Raw genomic sequence first — 18,202 nt, 5'->3', positions numbered from 1 at the left:
AATCACATCATTATCATCGTGACATCATAGCGTAACGGTTCCAGACCGTTGTTTGTTGTTTGCTTATACACCGCTAAGCAAAGGCGGGATATAAGAGAGAAGCTGTGACTGATAGATTCGGGAAAGAATCTTCGCCAAAGATTCAAGTGGCGCGTAAGAGTTCAATGAGACGAGATATTGTCTCTTTACTCCTTTCCGCCGACAATACCGTGCTTCTTGTGGATGTCAATGACCTTTTGAACTTCGTCGGCGCTGCCGAGGAAAATGCCCGATCGGTCGTGAATGTGCTCAGGAACAACCTCGAGCATGCGCTGCATCTTGGAGTTGACCGCTTTGCCACCGGCTATTTGTGGAAATCTCGTCAGATATCTTGTTTATGGAACCAAAGGAGAAAGACCGAATGAAATAGAAAGGGGCCGGGGGGAGAGAGAGAAAAATAACTTACCATTTTCAAAAACCATGGCCATGGGCGCACATTCGTACAAGATTCGCAATTTACCCTTGACAGTCTTTTTGTCTGCAGGGTAAGCGAAGATTCCTCCGTACAGCAACGTTCGGTAGGCGTCAGCAACCATGCTACCAATATATCTGGCAGAGTAAGGCTTGCCGCCGTCCTTGGGGTACTTGAGGCTTTCAATGTACTCCTTGACGGGCTCCTCCCAGTACTTTGAGTTACCTTCGTTGACCGAGTAGATGGACCGGGTGCGCGGGATGCGCATGTCAGGGTGGGTCAGAATGAACTCGCCAAGCGAAGTGTCAAGGGTAAAGCCGTTGACGCTGCCGCCTTTCATGGTGATAACCAATTGTGCACTGGCACCGTACATGGTGAATCCCGAAGCGACGAGCTCCGTGCCAGGCATAAGAAGGTCTTCAGCAGAACCCTTGGCGTTGTCTGCCAGCTTAATGATGCTGAAAATGGTACCAACTGAGACTCCGGCGTCAATGTTGCTGCTGCCGTCAATGGGGTCGCAGGCTACGGCATAGCGGGCGTTGGGCGACGAGTCAAAAAAGGTGATGAGCTTCTCTTCTTCCTCAGACACAAGCATTCGGCATTTGCCTGAGCCGCGCATGGCGGCGATGAAGAGGTCATTGCCAATGACGTCGAGCTTCTTTTGATCATCGCCAGTAGTATTTGATGAGCCGGCAAGACCGTTCAAATTGATTAGGCTGGCTCGTCGAATGTAGTATGCAATGGATTTGAAGGCGAATTGAAGAGCGTGACATAACAGACTGCAATTTCAGCACTGTTAGCTTTAACTAAGCGGCAAGTGAGGCTGGTAGGGAAGGGCCTGATGGGCAGACGCACGTGAAATCACCAGTAGCTTCCTTTACTTTGCTCTGCTCCTCAGTGAGGAAGCGTGTGAGGGAGACAATGTTTGTGTTGACTTCTTCTCTGCCAGCTGGGCCGGCTCCGCCATTGACACCGTTGCTCGACATTGTGACGCGAGATAGTATGGAGTGTAATAGGAAATGGAGAAGTGAGGTTGAAATGTAGGTGTAGAGGAGGGGTCGAGTCTAGATATCAATTATCGTAATGGGTAGAGTAGTAGCGTGAAGCTCGGCAAGCAGCTGATGTTTTCCCTCGGCCTAACGGACGGCGAGCAACCAACTAAATGTTAAGGTTTTGTAGGGGTATCAAATTGGAGAGAGAAATGCTCCCGAATAGCGTAAGTAATAAATTGAATTGAAGTTGATCAATATGGAAGATGTGGTTCAGCAGACCGGCAGCAATAAATAATGCAGATGGACCAGAACAAGCGGGTCCATTGTGGTCACGCAGAGACAAGCCGTGCCGGATGGGAAAATAATAGCAGAACGAGTGACGACAGTCCGGAAAAAGTCGTTGCGCGTCGCAGATGAAAGAGGAAGAGCGTATGACAAGCCAGGTTGCTTTGCTCCCGTGGGGGAACTGGGACTCCTGCAAGTGTTTTGGGGGGCCCCGCAATGCACCGTCACACTGACGATCTACCATGAATTCTAGACACGAGGTACCAGCGCTCACATATGAAAATCACCGACAATACGTGTACCCCCCATCCCACCCAGTGGTATGTGGATACTTCCGCTCTACCGCTTCTCCACACATCCACAGGCCGAAGCAGCCGAGGATGTCAATCCCTTTCCCTTTCCGACTCTGACCGATCGACACAACCGGAACCTGCGAAAGAGGACTGACGTTCCCTTATTTCCCATACACAATGATGGGAATACTGGTAACATCATAAATGATCGGCAAGACAACAGATGTCTTGTTTTCTGCCCCAATTTGCATCATGGAAACTTTTGTCCATCTCCCACAACATCATCGTGACTCTCTCCCCATGATTTCCCCTTTGGGACGAATCGAGACTTGGAGTGCTGACTCATCAAATGAGAGGGTTGGAGGCTGGCAGGATTGGGCTCCTGTACTGGAGAATGCCGCGGGAGAGGGTTAATCCGAGTCTTGCCCTTGCGCTCTCACGTGATGCGCGCAGACGAGACCCGCTTTGACACGACTATTTTGCTGCTCAAAAAGTTTCTTCTTCAACTTTTATATCTTCAGTCAACACACAACATGTGCTGATCTTCTCTTGATCGCGCGTCTATATGCGCGTGGGAAGCAACTTTGACAACATGGTAGGTTTCCATCCCTCTAGATGTTTTTGTCTATGTTCTTGTGATGAATTGTCAAAACCGCAATCAAACTAGAGTCTTTGACCCTTCGGGGCGTGAAACTCTTTGAACACGTCAGTCTGATCAACTTGACATTCGCTGAATTACTTCGAGTCTGTTGTAATTGCTCATTGCTAACTGCAATTCAAGACCATAGCAGATGCAATCCATGGATGCTGAACTGCATTCGTTGCTTTATGGCTATTTAGAACTCTGAAGCTCCGCCCACGGGTAAAACCTGGGTCGGAAAACAGCTGGCAGATGCCTCTCTTAATTGTGCGGCATCGGCTATCAAGGATAAAACCTTGACGGCACCCACCCTTGAAGCTCAGAGGTAAGCAATTTTTTTTTTCTTTTACATTTGCGTCTGGTTTTGCAAAGATGATCAATTTTTCTTATAATATACGCTGGAAATTACCGACTGAGACCTTCTGGTCGCTGGCGACAACTAATGGCTTTGACTGAGCTCCCTTATACATAAACGATTTGTCATGCGGACTTGTAAGCATCACTTGCTGACAGCTTCTAGTGTTGAAAAATACTCTCTAGCAACTCGAATGGATGGTGCTTTGTTTCGTTCGGTACGTCTCTGTCTCTTTACTTTCCGTCCTTTTCCTTCCATGATGAACCATAGCACTGGGCACCGATCAGCATGACGGAAATGCTTTGTTGCGGCGAGGCCTCAGAAACCTCGCCCACTGATTACAATCCGTCAATACGATGTTGTCTGAGCTTCCTTTTCTGGACCTGGCTAACATATCGATCAGTGATTGAAAGATATCACGCAACAGAACTCCACCTATACCGACCTACTAGCGCCTCAGACACGGCAAGGTACGAACAAACGTGCTGCTACGCATTTCCTTTTGTGATGAGTTCTTTAGATGACGAGTCTGATTTGGGTTTCCCAATGGAGACAACCATCAATAATACCATTCATGCATTTCTGAATTACTTTTCTCTGAATATGTCTTTGACCATTGTCGAGGTCACGGCTAACAATTGTTAAAGAGGATTCTTGTGCACCGTTTCCTGATAGGGCCTCGAAGATACCCACGGAATTATAGCTAAGACATGAGGTACATTTCCCTTTTCACCATCTACTCCCATCTTGTATGATGATTTCGACCATTTAAATTGACAAGCATATGTCCAAGCGCACCAGCGCAACGACGAAAATTGTCTTTACTGACAAGCTTGATCATCGTATTACTTGATGTCCATGTAAAGCTCCATTGCTGACTTTGCAATTAGTCCTAGTACCCATGAGTTCCTTTCCACTTGACGATACCCTGTCCTTTGCAATGGTAAGCTGTTTCTCTTTCATCAAATCTCCCTTGCGCCATCTTACAATGATGATTTTTTTTATTTTTCTCACGACGGTCGACATAGCCAAAATGGCCTTGATGAGACTGCCCATGACCGGGCTTGAATCTGACAACACTTTCCCTTTTCTCAATTTGTCATTTTGTATAACACTTGGTGAGCGATTCAAGCTGACTCATCCCAAAGTAAAGTCCAGGGTTCCTTGTCCTCGCTCGCTGAAATGCGAGACATTTCCGTCATGAGATAATCTCAGCTGAGTCGGGTGTGGTTATGGCATTGCACAGCCCCATCCCGCTCAATCAATGACCGCAGTACCTATACCGCATGCTTTACCATATGATGAGACGCGACGCGGTAGATATGAGAGCCTAGATTCATCATAGCCAATATATTACATGTAATCAAATCCACAAATTCTTTTATGATTGCACCAATTGTCCACTATCGTCGTAATCTCCATTCTCCATGTTCATGAGCCTTGCAAAAGTAAATTAGTATGCATAATCATACCTTACACGTTGGCAGCACGCGTCGCGTTCATATTTTTTTTTTTTTCCCAATTCACTTCACTTCACTTCCATTCAATCCACATTGAATTGAAGATTTAAATATTAGTGTGGGGTGCGCGAACAATGGGTTTTCATTATGGCAACATTCCTTTCCTCCCATGACCCGCGTCAATGGGCCCCCTCCCTTTCCTTCCCGTGCGCCCTTCACCGTTAGTACATCCTTTTTTAATTTTGAAAAGCAAAACGGGCGCAGCATTCCAGCAGCCCCGCACGCACTTTCGCTTCTTTTGATGATGGTGGATGATGATGATGATGAGTATGATTACGAAACATGAAACACGGCAACCAGCACGGAACAGCCACACGGGAACGGGAACGGAAACGGGGCAAGCACGCGGAAGAGATTGGCAATCAATCCACAAAGCACGACATTTGAAAAGTACAAGGTAATTGTATTGCATTGTATCTGCCCAATACCAATAATTCCAATATCAATGCCATTGTGAATGAGAACCGATATTGGCCCGACCCGACTCTCTGGGGAGACATGGTCAATCATCAGATGAGGCGAAGATTAGACAAGGCATGAAGATTAAATATAAAATGAGATGAATTTAAAAAATGAAATTAAATGCATTGAATGCCCCTGTTCTTGTCCGATTGCGCAATGTATCCAATGTGTGCTAATAACGCCGAGAAAGGTGACAATCCAAGAGTGGGAAAAAAGCTACAGATATAAAAAAAAATAAAAAAAAAAATTAAAAAAAAAAAAAGTAAAATAAAATGAGAACGCTCAAACGCCGCTTCCGTTCCCACCGAAAATGAATATTAGATGAAAAAGAAAAGAGGAAAAAGAAAAAGAAAGAAAAACACCGGTATATGATGCGATGCCTGGATATTGTAACCATATAACCGTATAACCATATAACCAAGATAGAGAGGTAGTTAGAAGCAAAAGAGAGAAAAAAGGGAAATTGCTCGTGAGATGCGTAATTCTTGATGCGTGCGGATGCTCATTATGATAGGAGGGGGGAAGATTTAGGACAATCTTGCGATTGCAAACAAGCATGCAAACCAAATCTAAGTTTTTGTGTGCGTGTGTGTGTGTGTGTGTGTGTGTGTGTAAAGAAGCGTAGAAAATCGTTCAAATGTATTGCGGACGGAGACGAGTGCTGCTCATGCGGTCGTAGCCGCCGCCGGCGCTGAGGAAGCGCGAAAAGATGTTACTCGTGCCGGTGCGAATCTTCTTGGCCGGCTTCTCGTCGTACGCGTCCATGTGCAGCTGGTGTGCCTTGAGCGAGGCCATGCTCGACTGGCTGTGCAGGTGCACCATGACGGCCGGACTCGGGGCGCGTTTGCCGTACAGCTGGTCCTCTTCGGCGTCGACGTAGGCGCTGAGGATGGAGGCCGGAGTGCTGCCGCGAGAAGAGGTTGCTGATGAGGCGGATGACGACGACGAGGATGAAGCAGAGGATGAGAGCGTGTCGGCGGTGTTGCTGCGCGACAGGGGTGGCACATCCGTCGAGGAGGGCGGTGACAGCGATGCTCCACGCGAGTGGATCGGGGTGTGGGCTCGCGGTGGCTTAGCCGGGAGTAGTCGCGCCGTGTCTTCGTATGTCATGCTAGTGCTGAGGCTGCTTAGACTCCGGGGCAGTGTCTCGTAGAGATCTAGACGAGATCGGCTATTGGGGGCGTATTCGTATACTTGTGCTTGTGGTTGTTGCTGTTGTTGCTTTTGAGCAGAAGTTGCGGCGGCGGCAAGCTCGCGTTGTCGCTGGCGCTCCTCAAACATTTCGCGTTCACGTAGACGCAAGAGTCGTGCGCGCTCGGCCTTTTCCTGTTGTCGCAGCTGCTGGGCACGAACGGGGGCGAGAAAGGGCTCAAAGTGTTGGTAGAGATCGTCTTGGGTGATGCGAAGGTCCCAGTCGAGCAAGAAGAGGAGCTGCTTCTCCATCAGGTTGACCTCGGTCACGGAGAAGCCGAAGCCATCGTATCCGCGAACGAAGCTGTAGCGCGCCCAATGCTTGTTCTTGGGCGACGAGTCATTGAGATTCTTGGCGGCGAGAATGAGCGAGGCGAGGAAGATGCGGTGCACGGTACAGCGCATGCCCTTGGCGACGGTGGGCAGACGCTTTCGGAGACGGGCCAGATAGACCAAGCTCGACATGAGGGTCGGGACTTGGACGTGAGACCGCTCCACCAGGGAGGTGATGAACGCGTCGAGCGGCGGCAGTGGTGCCTCGTAATTGATCATGCGAGAGGCATTCTGCTGCTGCTGTTGCGATGGAGGTGTTGTCGGCGGGGTCAAGGGCAGACGCTTGTCGACCTGCTGGGGCGGCTGCTCGCATCGAATCACCGTAGATGCTCGCTGAGCGAGGTAGCTGATCATGTCCCGCGAGACGGGCATGCAGAGGAACTGGTCCAGAGCGGCCTTGTTCTGTTCCGGCGTGTGGGCCATGATGTCTGTTATCGGTGTTTTTTTTTTCTCTTCTAGCTATTGAAGGGGAAAACAGAAAGAGAGGGAAGAGATCAAGAACGAGATCTCAAAAAGGTGGAGAAGATGGGGGACAAAGTTTGATAATATAGTTGGATGCGGTGCAAATTGGACACTCTGGCCAGCAGAGAGAGTAATTAGAGCAACGTAGTGAATTAGAGTAATCGTCACCAGGTGGTGATGATGATGATGATGATGATGCGTCCCAAAGAGGCTCGGCGAGAGCAAAAGCGAGTAATGATGGGCGTGGCCGTGTCAGAAAGTGGAGTCGGTGATCAGGGAAGCACCAGGCTGTGCCCGACTCCAAGTAGAAAAGGAGAGTAGGATTTGAGATTGGCAAAACGAGAGAGGGGAGGTCGGAGAAAAGGGTCGAGGCTGGACAAATTTGGCCCCAAGTGGGTGGAGAGAGAGAGGGGGGTGGCAGGATGTGCGAGTGGCGGCGGGTGGATCGTCCCCAAGAGTCGTCGTCAACTGGGGGGGAGGAGATTTTGCAACCAAAGAGGAGGCGGTGGCAGGTTGATCACCCACTAGAAGCGACAAGGAGAGCTGGAAGACGACGGAGGAGGTTGGTGCGAGCTCTAGGCTACGGCAGAACCAATATACCCCACAAGAAATACCAACAAACACACAAAGAAGAAGACGAAGAAGAAGAAGAAGAAGAAGATGTGGAGTGGAATACAAATGGATGATGGAGCAAGAAAAAGAATTCGAGGTGGGAGGGGGGGAATGGGGATACTTTTAAATTTGGGAGGATCTTAATCCATTTGACTTTTTTCAATTTTTTATATTTTATTTTATTTTCCTCACGATCAGAAGCGTACAAGATGTATGAGTTACTGTATGTAACTACCAAGTTTAGGGAGGGTGGGTGTGTGAGAGCGAGAGAGGGTGTGAGTGGTGCATGCGCCTCAAGGGTGGAACAAGAAGGAACGGGGGGGCCAAGGGAAAGGGAAAGAAAACCCTGCACGGGGGGGCGCAAAGAAGCTAATAGGCCCCAGACGTGAAGCATCAGAAGGGAGGGGAGAGACGATCACCCAGCCCGCGGATGGGCACAGGGCGCGTGTTCAAGTGAGGAGAAGAAATGATTTTGATTAGGTTGGTATGGGCATATCGAGAATGAGAGATGCTGGTAACTATAGATGATTGTCTGACTTGATCTGCTTCACTAACTGTCCGACATGTTTCGTCGGTCGTCTCAAAGAGTCCATTCACTCTTTCGAAGCAGACAACTCATAAATCTTGATACTATTTCAAACACTTTACACATATTCATTATTCCCTACTCCGTAAGGTAGATAGGTATGCTTCAATCATACGGATAGACTCCAGTTCCCGGTGATGATTGGGTCGACAAAAAAAGGGTCCTGCAAACTAAATGGTCGCGGGGGGGAGGCAAATCCCTGGGCGCCTCGGTCGCGCCCCTGTGCCGGGCGCCATCGCGTCCAAACCAAGATTTACTTTGTACCATGGAAAGCAACGAGAGAGACGATTCATCCACGTAATCCACGACCAAAAGTATTTAATAGGTACCTTAGTTACCACGAATAACTTGTACCGTAGTCTTTGGACCCTGATGAGCTACGGAATTAGACAGATACATGGACAATACTAACAATCAAAGATTACCTACTTGGCATAGCTGTACTACCTAGGTACACTTGGAATACTGCAGTCCTATGGCGGGCCAGCCACTTGGCCGCCCAAAATACCATGAATCCATGTCTTTGCTTCAGCCCAGCCAGCCCATCCAGCCTCATCCCTCTTCTTGCGACGTTTCAGGCAGCGCTCGCCATTTGCTTCCGAGATGCAAATAGATTTGTCGGCACTATACTAACGACTGCTCGACTACTCGTACTCAAAGTGTTTGAGAAATTTTATTGTTTGTCGTGTCGACGTCAATCCCAACATGGCTAATTTTGTACACCTAACCCTCACATGGAACGCGAGGAGGTGAGCACATTTTTGTGTAGAAGAGACGCGTTGAAGAGACATCTCTTTTCTCCTCCAAAGCTTTACCTATCTTTTCCTATACCGTCCGTCTGTCCCGTCCTTGATCACGTTGTGACCTCTTTCATCACGCCCTCATCTCTCTTCCTCGACGCTTATCGTCGTCGTGCACGTCCATTCTCTCCGCTCGCTCCCTCGTCCCTCGTCCCTCGTCCCTTTGGCCCTCGCTGACCATCTGACCCTCCCGAGACCTTGCCGACCACAATTTATCCCACTGTCTCTTTCCCTTCTGCCTTACTTTCTTTCAGAGTCCTTTTCTTCCGCACTCGGCCGTCTCAACGCTTACCCCACATCTGCTTCATACCCTCTCGACATGACCACTTTATCCCTCATGCTCGAATATCGCTCTTCTCCTTCTAATCTCTTATACTTTCACATGCCTTGCCCCGCCTTTGCCCACCCATTTCATCCCCATTCATCCCCATTCCACCCATCCATCTTCTCTTCTCTGCCTCAATCACATCACCGTTGTGCCGACAAGGCTGTCCTTGTCCGGCATCCACTGTCACCGGGAACTCGCTGCTGATCACACAGCTGATCCACTAACGGGTCCCATCGATCAGATTCAACCGCAGCTAAGACTTGTTCTTATCCGGCGAGGACTACTAAGGACTACTAACGCCACGGGCTCTCTCTGCAAGTGATCAGCCTGGTAACAGGGCAACACTCTTGATGCGTGGCTTTTATTTCCGACATGACACTGTACATGGCAAGTCCAGTAGTCTGCTTCAACATGACACCTTGTGAATTTCCTCTCCACTGCGGCACGCCTCTTCTCAACTCGGGGCTTGTGGGATATGTGACACCTGTTTTGATGCCTCGTGCCAGCCTGACCAAGCAGGCTTTCAAACCCGCCATGGCTGAGACTGTGGTCCTTTCGCGGCCAGTGGCGTTCACAAAATTATGAATGCAAGTTTCACAATAATTTTGAAGCCTCTAGCAATGCCTTGGGTACAATATCCTCCCGGAAATTACCTAGCACCGTATGTCCGTAGAGCTGCGCCTCACTTTCAGCATATCTGAAACATAACACTCAACTTTCTTGAGACTGAGCTGCTTATGTAAATTATACATGTCTGTTGTCTCTGAGAGTGACTCCGATGGAATTATGCCCGGGAAGAACTCCGCGGAGTCGAGCAGTCGAGCAGTCGAGCACTGAGGGTGTCTTGGCCGTTGACTCTATCCAATTTGCACCCGCTGCGTAACCATGTCCTTTTATTGTCTTGTCCCTTGGATATTCATATCTATTTTACATTATTTTTCTTTTCTTTTCTTTTTGAGGGAAAAGAAGGGAAAAAAAGAGCTGACGATAATTATCTGAATATTTTATTTCGGTTTATTTGTCATCCATATATTCATTTATTTCCCGAAAAAAAAAAAAAAAAAAAAAAAAAAAAAAAAAGAGGAATGGCTTTAATTCTATCAAACCCATGTTGCTTTTCCAGTTTATCGGCTGTTCCCATTATTATTAGTATCATCATCTTCAGTTTTAATGCACCTTACCACTTTACAAATTACATTACTTCAAGGAACCAAGCGTCATATCTGAACTACAGTGTACTCATAACCAGTTACAACATACAAGTGACGCAGGCTGCAGCAACGCTGTAAACCTAACTACTCCCCGTTTCACTACAGTCTATGGAGGTACACTCTATATCTACCTGCGCTGCATCTCTTACTCTCAGAATCTTGCGTCATTTTTCTCAGTTCCCTCAACGAGTCAACGCCGGCAGCAAAATATAGAACGGCGGCAAACGAAACTCGAAACAATTATCCGCTTACTGTACGATCTGTACGGAGTCCCGATTCTGGGGCGAGGGCGGTAGGGCCAACTGCGCGGGCTGAATCAGACAGGACCCGCGCGGCTCGGAGCGAGCGATAGCGAGCAGCGCACAGGCAGCGTTAGTGTACATATCCATGGACCATGGGCCTGATGGTTAAAATAGTTGTTGCGAGGTCGAGGTCGCATGGGTCAGACCAAGAGCGCGTACCCGAGGACCCTGCCTGTAGCCGCCTACTGTATATAGTCTATTTTCCCATGAGTCTATTACACATTTGACGTTTTGTCCAACGATTATGCCCTGACGTGTTTTGTTCAACTAATTCAACTATTATACATGATTGTGAACCATGTAAGATAGATGGAAAATGGGACGTAAATGGGATGGAAATTGGCGCCTACGGGTCAAAATTCAAGACAATAGCTGAACTGTGAAGCCCGAGGCACGTTCCTACATATCCGGCTCTTAGTCCTCGCAGAAATATGGGAAGACTGATACAAAAGTACGGGGACGATGAATAATTATCAAGAACGCAGACTATTCTCAGCCCGGTCATTCTATTAGACTCAATTCTGCCCGTTAGGCCGGGTTAGTATGATACAGTGTCCATCCAGCGCCGAGTGCTCAGTGCTCAGTGCTCAGCAAGGTAAGCTGCACACCTACCTAGGTAGAGTCAGTTACAAAAGTTACTTGATTGTCAATCGTCAACTCCGAGGGACTCGTATAGCCCAGCCTCGCCATGTCGATGCGAGGAGGTAGGGAGGTAGGGAAGTACATTTTTCTGCTGTACGGTATACCATTTCCGGTCCTTTTTAACCAGGAGGAGATAACTACGGTATACCTTAACTTAAGTTAAATATTACCTTTAGCTTTTGTAATAATTCGACGCGTCTTTGCACGTATTGTGGCGAACTTCGCGTTATGACCATTATCCTATCTACCCTACCTTCCCTTACTCTGCTATCGTGATATTCTTATTTCGCTTCCCCTTCTTCAAACTCCCTTTCTTGTAATATTGCCGTTTTTACGCTCCACCCTCTTCTCCTCGAATCCCAACAGACTTTACCCCGCATTCAGCATGTCCACTTGTAACTGTCCACGGCGTGTGCGCGAATTGCATCAGCACTGAGCTCCAGTAACTTACCCCGCAATGAGCATATGACATAAGCTGTGTGTTAGAATGCTCAGAAAAGAGGGAGGAAAAAAAAAATGCGAGGTCAATTTTCCAACTGCGTGATTTTTCAGTACATCCCTTTGTTCTCGTGACTTTTTGCTCTCTTCTGCTTTTCTGCTCGTCTGCCTGTGGTCCTGCCGTTTTGCGTCTTTTGTGATAATCTTTCTCCATTGCTGTACGGGAACTGGTCATGCTTTCACATTTTTCTTGGCCACAGCTCAATTCTCTATCCGCCATTCACTTTCCTGTTATTACCCAGCTGCCGCTTCCCTGCAATCAATCGAGAGATGCATTTCCCCACAACCCCACTGATCCACTTCTGCTCGTTGGTACACCAATACACGTGCCTGTCGCTCAAAACGTTCTCCAGACTCTGCTCCGGCAGAAACTGTTTCGCTCACCATACCCCGCCGCTCAATGCCGTGTCGTCGTGTCGGATATCAAGACATATTTTCACTCCCTAATGGCCTGTAAATGCATAATCTCGATGCCTGCATGATGCATCAATCCGTCGGATGTGGCGCAGGCTCTCGAAGCGTCTAAGTGGCAGTCCGGAAGTGCAGGCGTGCTTCACATTTAAACAGTACTGATGGTGTTGTCATGTCTCTCGCCACGGAATCCGGCATTGTTCAAACCAAGACATCCCGTCCCAAGGCCAGTACCTCTTGCTCGAGTATCTTTCCCCTATGGTCTAGTTTGAATGAGTGCGTCTCGTCAGGTATCCCGATCCAGTATCCGTAGTTCTCGTCCTCTGGTACCGATGGAGGTAGGTCCATTGGATTCATACTCCCGGCGCAAATCCATAGAGCCATGAAAGTGTAGCCTTGGCATCGGGTTGCTGTATTTTTGATATGTAGTGCAGTGTAGTTAGATATTCGATCGGTGCACCCAGCCCGGCTCAATTGGTCCTTCTTCTCAATCTTCCCATCTCGTTGTGGAGACGAACGACGAAACACATCAAGCAGCCGGATAATCGGACAGGACAGTCTGCTTTCGTCTTCTCAGAACGCCAGTAGTAGCGTGCAGCGTGCACCTATCCATGTGTTCCTGGACCCTCGTATTCCTGCGCCTTGCGTCTCGTAACTCCACTATTGGGACTCCTCAAGCGGCCTATAGATCGATAGATCGATGGACCGACAGATCGATGGACCGACAGATCGATGGACCGACAGATCGATGGGCCTGCTGGCAGATGGGATCTAGTTATCCTTCGATCGTGAGGAGGGTCTCAGAAAGAATGTGGATCGGACGAATATATATACCCATCGCACCGGCCTAATAGGCCAGCATTCGATCGGGCGTCCGAGAGCCCGAGAAATAGGGGACATCTCCTGAGAACCAAGCAGTGTGTAAGACAAAGATTGGGCCTTGACTATAGACTCTGGATTCTAGACTCTGTAGCCATTGTACGGATCAGCTTTTGTGCAATACTCAATTGTCTCAGATTACCCAGTTTCAAGACTCGACGTCTCAGCGTCTCAGATGTTTTAGACATTCAGACTAGCGTTCCAGAACGAGCAAAAGAATAGTCGAGGCCCCAATCCTCGAATCCTCGATCGTCTGGACTCTGGACGTTCAACGTATGTCTCTATCGCTATCTCCCTCGTTCTCTTCTGATTATCGTCTACCGTACCCTTGTCTTTGACATCCGTGTCTGTCTCCAACTCGAAACGATAACCGTCGAGAATGGTTCATTTTTCTTCGTACCCTATTATCTGTTTCACTCCGGTTCCATGTCTTTTCTTGGCGATCGCTCTCGTCTCTCATCTCATTCACTTCACCTGGCATCCGGCTTCTAGAATCCCAAAGGCGTTATAGGTTTTGCATGCTCGGACGAGTCTCACCTTACCAGGGACAAACCAGGGTCTAGATCCCTTAGGATCTCTACAGTCATGCGATTTTCACGAGTCGTGGCGTTGCGTTGCGTTGCGTTGCAGACCCAGAAGAGACAGGGTATACTGTGTATGCGCGTAAATGGAGCAATGGTCTGGACCAAGGTCTGTTTCAACGGAGTCTGCTCCGGTCGTGGGTCTCACCTGATGATTTGGTGATTTGGGGACTTGGCTTCTCAGTATTGTACTACTGTGAAGCTGGCGATAGAAAAAGATATATATATATATATATATATATACCTTATATATGTCTAGACTGTCCAGACTCCAGATTCCAGAATGTCCAGACATTTCGGGACTCCGGCCCCTAAGTAAATGGCATAAGCTATAACTTACAAGTAATGCTTGCTGCTTGTATGCAGCAAACCAATATCGCTGTGCTTGCAAGAAGACTTGTTGCCACAGCTTTTCAAGCGTTTTTGCTGTTCTGAACTTCTGAATATCAGAATAACGAACTAGTGGGCCATGGCCAGTCGAATGGACGCAGGAGAAAGTTGAATCAAGTCAAGTCGAAGCGACAAAGTAACCAGATACAGAGATATTCTGCTGTCCGTGTTGGAGTATGACAGTGGGAGAGTGTAGAAGCAGTCCCTGTAAAATTCTCCTGTCGAAAAGCCGTAAAAGATTGTAAGTGAGCACCTTCGAGTTTTTCCATATTGATAACAGATCTTCGATAAACAAATATATTGCTAATACTAAAAGTCTAAACACTGATACAAAACTCAGAGTGTATGTTGCAAACGATATCATCTAATTTCAAACATGGGGAAGTAACAGATTAAATGCGAATAGTATGAAGGCGAAATTTTTTCTTCTTTTCTGTTTGATACTGAAGCCAGAACGATTATTCAATTTATCACGAGAAAATGGGCCGGTGATGGCTGCGAATCAATCAAAGTACTTATCAAGGAAACCACATTCTAACACGTCGTTGGACTCAAAGTGGGAGATTTCCATCAATGAAAGCCATTGACCTTGTTCAAGAGAATAATGGTACCGGTTTCGCCTCTGGGAAAATGCTCATCATCTGCGCCGTCTGAAATAGCATTCAAGAGGTCCTGGTCGAACTCATCCTTTTCGTCCAGCGTGAAACCAATGTACTGTCTGGTGCCGGGAACGGCCGATTTCTTGCTGCCATACGTGACCTTGAGCTCTTTTCCATTTTGCTTGGTGTAGACCAGTGTGAATTCAACTGACACGTTGTTGTAGATCTTCCCAAGGCGGGTTTTCACCCACTTTGTTGCGGCTTGGCGAAATTCTTTGCCTACAGTCTTGGAAAGAGATACAAAAACCGGATTGAACCCGACAAGCTCCTTGGTGGCTGATGTATGCTTAAGGGTCATTGGTGGTTGCTGATAATTGTACCATGTTCCATCGCCAGTGAGATAGGTAGTCCACCAGGCGTAATTTCCCGTTGCTGGGGCCGGATTGGTCAGATCAACTTCTCCAATGCTGGTCATCGTGCTGGAGTAAACCTGTCCGGTTTTGTCCTCGCCCTCAAACCACCATTGCGCTTTCTCCAGGGGCTGATATCTGGCATTGCTGTTTTTGAACAGGCTGACCGGGTCGACAAATACTTTTTCAAAGTTTTTGTCGTCGGACACGAGGCCAACCACGATGTGGATTCCCACGCCTCCGTAGTCGTAATCGACATTTCCAATATTCAACCACCCCGGAAGACCCGCATCACTCTCCTTCTCCAGGTAGCCAAGATTATTCACGTTCCAGACTTCGCCCTTGTTCGCAGCAACCCACAAGCCGCCAAGCTTGACCTCCGCGCCGGTTTGGAGGTTCGTAGTCCAGTTCAACGCGTACTGTGTTTTCCAGGTAACATCCATTTCCGGCGCAAAACCCTGCGCTCGCCAAATAATGTTTGATTCTCCATCGGGGCTGCCTTCAGTTGCAACCGTTTTGGCAACCGTCCAGTACCATTTGTTTGCTAGAATCTTTGCAGCTTCCGTCTCTGGTTCAATACAGGTAATGGTGCGGTTGGGGGAAGCCGAGAAGGTGGTCATTTTGAATTCTTTTTACAGAAAGCGTAAAGAACAGCTCGAGATATTGACAGTTGAGAGATGTGCAATGATATAGGTTTTGATGGCGGATGATTTCTTAGTCGAATACTCAGACGAGATGCTTGTTGATTCCGTGAAAACTAAATGGAGTCAATGACGTGCCTTTATACTTGTCAGAATCAACCCCTGAGAAATTCGAGCATATGAAGTGTCAAGGTGAAGCAGAGCCCCAGGGAGACAGCCTCTACGACTGACCATCTGCTCAGCCAGCCACATGAAATAAATCACTGGCAAACAGATCTCTGTCAGCAAAATAGAGACAAAGATTTTTGCACAATGCGTTTCAGCCTTCAGCTGCATTGGGTGAATTCCTCAATCTCTCGAGTCTCTAGCGAAATAGAAACTAGCAGCAAGTGCTTCATCTGTTGCGATTGAGCAACTCGGGCATCTTTGTCTATCAGCTTTTGATCATGAACCGCCGTGGCTGGCTGAAGAAAGCTCTCAAGAAGTCTAGCCCTTCTCCTTTCCTTTGACTTCTCCAGGAAATGGCTTGCCTCTTGAGCTCTTTACGGCTCATAGTGTACTTTACTAGCTGGTGCGAAAGGTGTCAGTTGATGTGTTGACGACTATTGAAAGACAGCCCCTATTCAGCTGTGCAACAGTCAAAAGGCGCGTAGAGGTAAAAGGAGTCTCTGCTAGAATGAAAAAGGATGAAGCTAAAACGTTTTCACTCGCGGGTGGAGGAAATGTGTAGATGGTCAACAGGTAAGACAAAAGGGCGGCTGGGGCGCATCGTCACTAATGCATGGTCCTGGAAAAGGGACATTGCGTTCTCTGCCTAACTATACCAATATTCGAATACAATAAGCGAATGCTGAAGAGGAGAAAAACGTAAAGGCAAGTGTAAGGTAAAAGAGGCTTCAATGCTTGATCACATGGAAGTTTGCAACGATTGTCATTGGAAGAAGGACAGCCACAGAAATTAGCAGCAGAATGCAGCAGGAAAGTCGCACGAAGTTATCAATCTTTGATCATTAACACTGGTAGAGCTTGCAGAGGAAATATCGATGAGTATCCCCGACTTTAGTGAGCGGCGACAAAGCCAAAACAGCCCCATGGAGGACAGTCATGCCGGTGAATAATATGCAATTTTCTAAACACGTGAGGCGAAATGTAAAGCTGAGGGGCGGCTAGGTCTCGAGCGACAGCAGGAAGAGGAAAAGTGGCTGGTCGAGGCTTGACGCTTCCAAGTGACAAAATAGTTCATCTTAGAACTGATGACATTGGATCTGAGAATAGCGGCTGTGACAAAGAGGGGGGGCATCACAAAAAGTGGCTGATGAAGTAGTTGTCCTTTAAGCTTAGACAGGTGTTTGCAGGATGGTGAAGCAACGACAAGGGGGTTTTGGCGGGGTCAGAACGTAGCCCAAGGCTGGCAGCCGTCGTTTTGATTGGTTGGTTCAACAGCAGCTCCAAGTGCGCTGAAAAGCAAAAGCTGAGATCTTGCTTGTTGAAGCTACTCTGATCTCCCACGTAAACGATTGGGAGGAGAATTGCTCAAAAGCGGCGCACCTAGCTTGGGATTTCTATACGACTGCACCGTGGCTTGCTAGCTCTGCTCGCTGGGCTGGGTCCAGGCTTGTCGGTCGATGAAGCTGAACTGTCGCTATCAAGAAGTCGACTTTCTCAACCTCCGACACCATTTACCGGCCTATAACCGGCCTATAAACGGCCTTGTGTGCTTTTAGAATAGCTGTGAAAGTTGTTGCTGCGTCCTCATCAAGGTCAGAGAATCTTGCAGATGGATCCATGAGCGCTCAAAAGAATAGGCAGCTAGGTCTCAGCAGGCCACACCAATCAATTGATTGGCAGGATTCTGCGAAAAGTTCATTGGAGAATGACGTGCTGTTATAAAAGTAAAATGTGTAACAGTGCCCATTGAACGGTGGTATGTGGGAGTGATGACCGAAGTTGGAAGAAAGCTGTTCAGGGGCTCGCAGTGGTCTAAACAGGGCGAACAAGCAAACCTGAGGCACACTGCGGCCCTAGCAAATGCGATTTCCATGCATTGGTGCCTCTGAGTTCCCGTGCCAGGTCAAGCGTTATATCTTCAATATATCGGACCAGTTGGTTCCGGGTTGAACTTTTGGACGCGTTTCTACGTTTCATCATTACCCTTTTGAGAAGGTCACAAACAATCGCGAGTGGGTGAGTACCTTGGGTGGTTGTAGGAAATCATGCAAAATTATACTAGATTTATGCACAGATAATATCATGTCGCACCAAACACAATTTGTACAGCATGACTGACCATATCACATGGAATTACCAAACTGCCATTTATCCTTAACC

The 18,202-nt window shown here is 47.8% G+C and overlaps 5 protein-coding genes across 5 annotated transcripts; all 5 read right to left on the bottom strand.

Moving 5' to 3' along the window:
- Window positions 1–185: 185 nt before the first annotated feature.
- Window positions 186–1,437, bottom strand: L228DRAFT_208120 (inositol phosphatase; the record flags this gene model as incomplete). Its single annotated transcript, XM_018329749.1, has 3 exons — window positions 186–343; window positions 446–1,230; window positions 1,307–1,437. The coding sequence occupies 3 exons, from the start codon at window positions 1,435–1,437 to the stop codon at window positions 186–188; spliced, it is 1,074 nt and encodes a 357-aa protein (XP_018190452.1).
- Window positions 1,438–6,318: 4,881 nt separating this feature from the next.
- L228DRAFT_196673 (hypothetical protein) lies at window positions 6,319–6,741 on the bottom strand (the record flags this gene model as incomplete). The annotated part of the gene is made up of 1 exon (XM_018329605.1): window positions 6,319–6,741. A coding segment is annotated over one exon (423 nt), but the record flags the coding sequence as incomplete, so codon positions are not given.
- A 513-nt stretch (window positions 6,742–7,254) lies between these two features.
- L228DRAFT_58046 (hypothetical protein) lies at window positions 7,255–8,069 on the bottom strand. Its single transcript, XM_018336725.1, has one exon. The coding sequence runs from the start codon at window positions 7,988–7,990 to the stop codon at window positions 7,565–7,567; it is 426 nt and encodes a 141-aa protein (XP_018190450.1). The 5' UTR covers window positions 7,991–8,069; the 3' UTR covers window positions 7,255–7,564.
- A 6,166-nt stretch (window positions 8,070–14,235) lies between these two features.
- Window positions 14,236–14,691, bottom strand: L228DRAFT_57945 (hypothetical protein). Its single transcript, XM_018336724.1, has one exon. The coding sequence runs from the start codon at window positions 14,586–14,588 to the stop codon at window positions 14,343–14,345; it is 246 nt and encodes an 81-aa protein (XP_018190449.1). The 5' UTR covers window positions 14,589–14,691; the 3' UTR covers window positions 14,236–14,342.
- On the bottom strand, window positions 14,597–16,270 carry L228DRAFT_243634 (hypothetical protein). Its single transcript, XM_018331734.1, has one exon. The coding sequence runs from the start codon at window positions 15,851–15,853 to the stop codon at window positions 14,795–14,797; it is 1,059 nt and encodes a 352-aa protein (XP_018190448.1). The 5' UTR covers window positions 15,854–16,270; the 3' UTR covers window positions 14,597–14,794.
- Between the last annotated feature and the right edge of the window lie 1,932 nt (window positions 16,271–18,202).

The sequence above is a fragment of the Xylona heveae genome, assembly GCF_001619985.1.
Source record: "Xylona heveae TC161 unplaced genomic scaffold L228scaffold_2, whole genome shotgun sequence".
NCBI classification, from domain to species: domain Eukaryota; kingdom Fungi; phylum Ascomycota; class Xylonomycetes; order Xylonales; family Xylonaceae; genus Xylona; species Xylona heveae.
The sequence above is the reverse complement of the archived record's forward strand: the minus strand, read 5'-3'. Positions and strand labels throughout refer to the sequence as shown.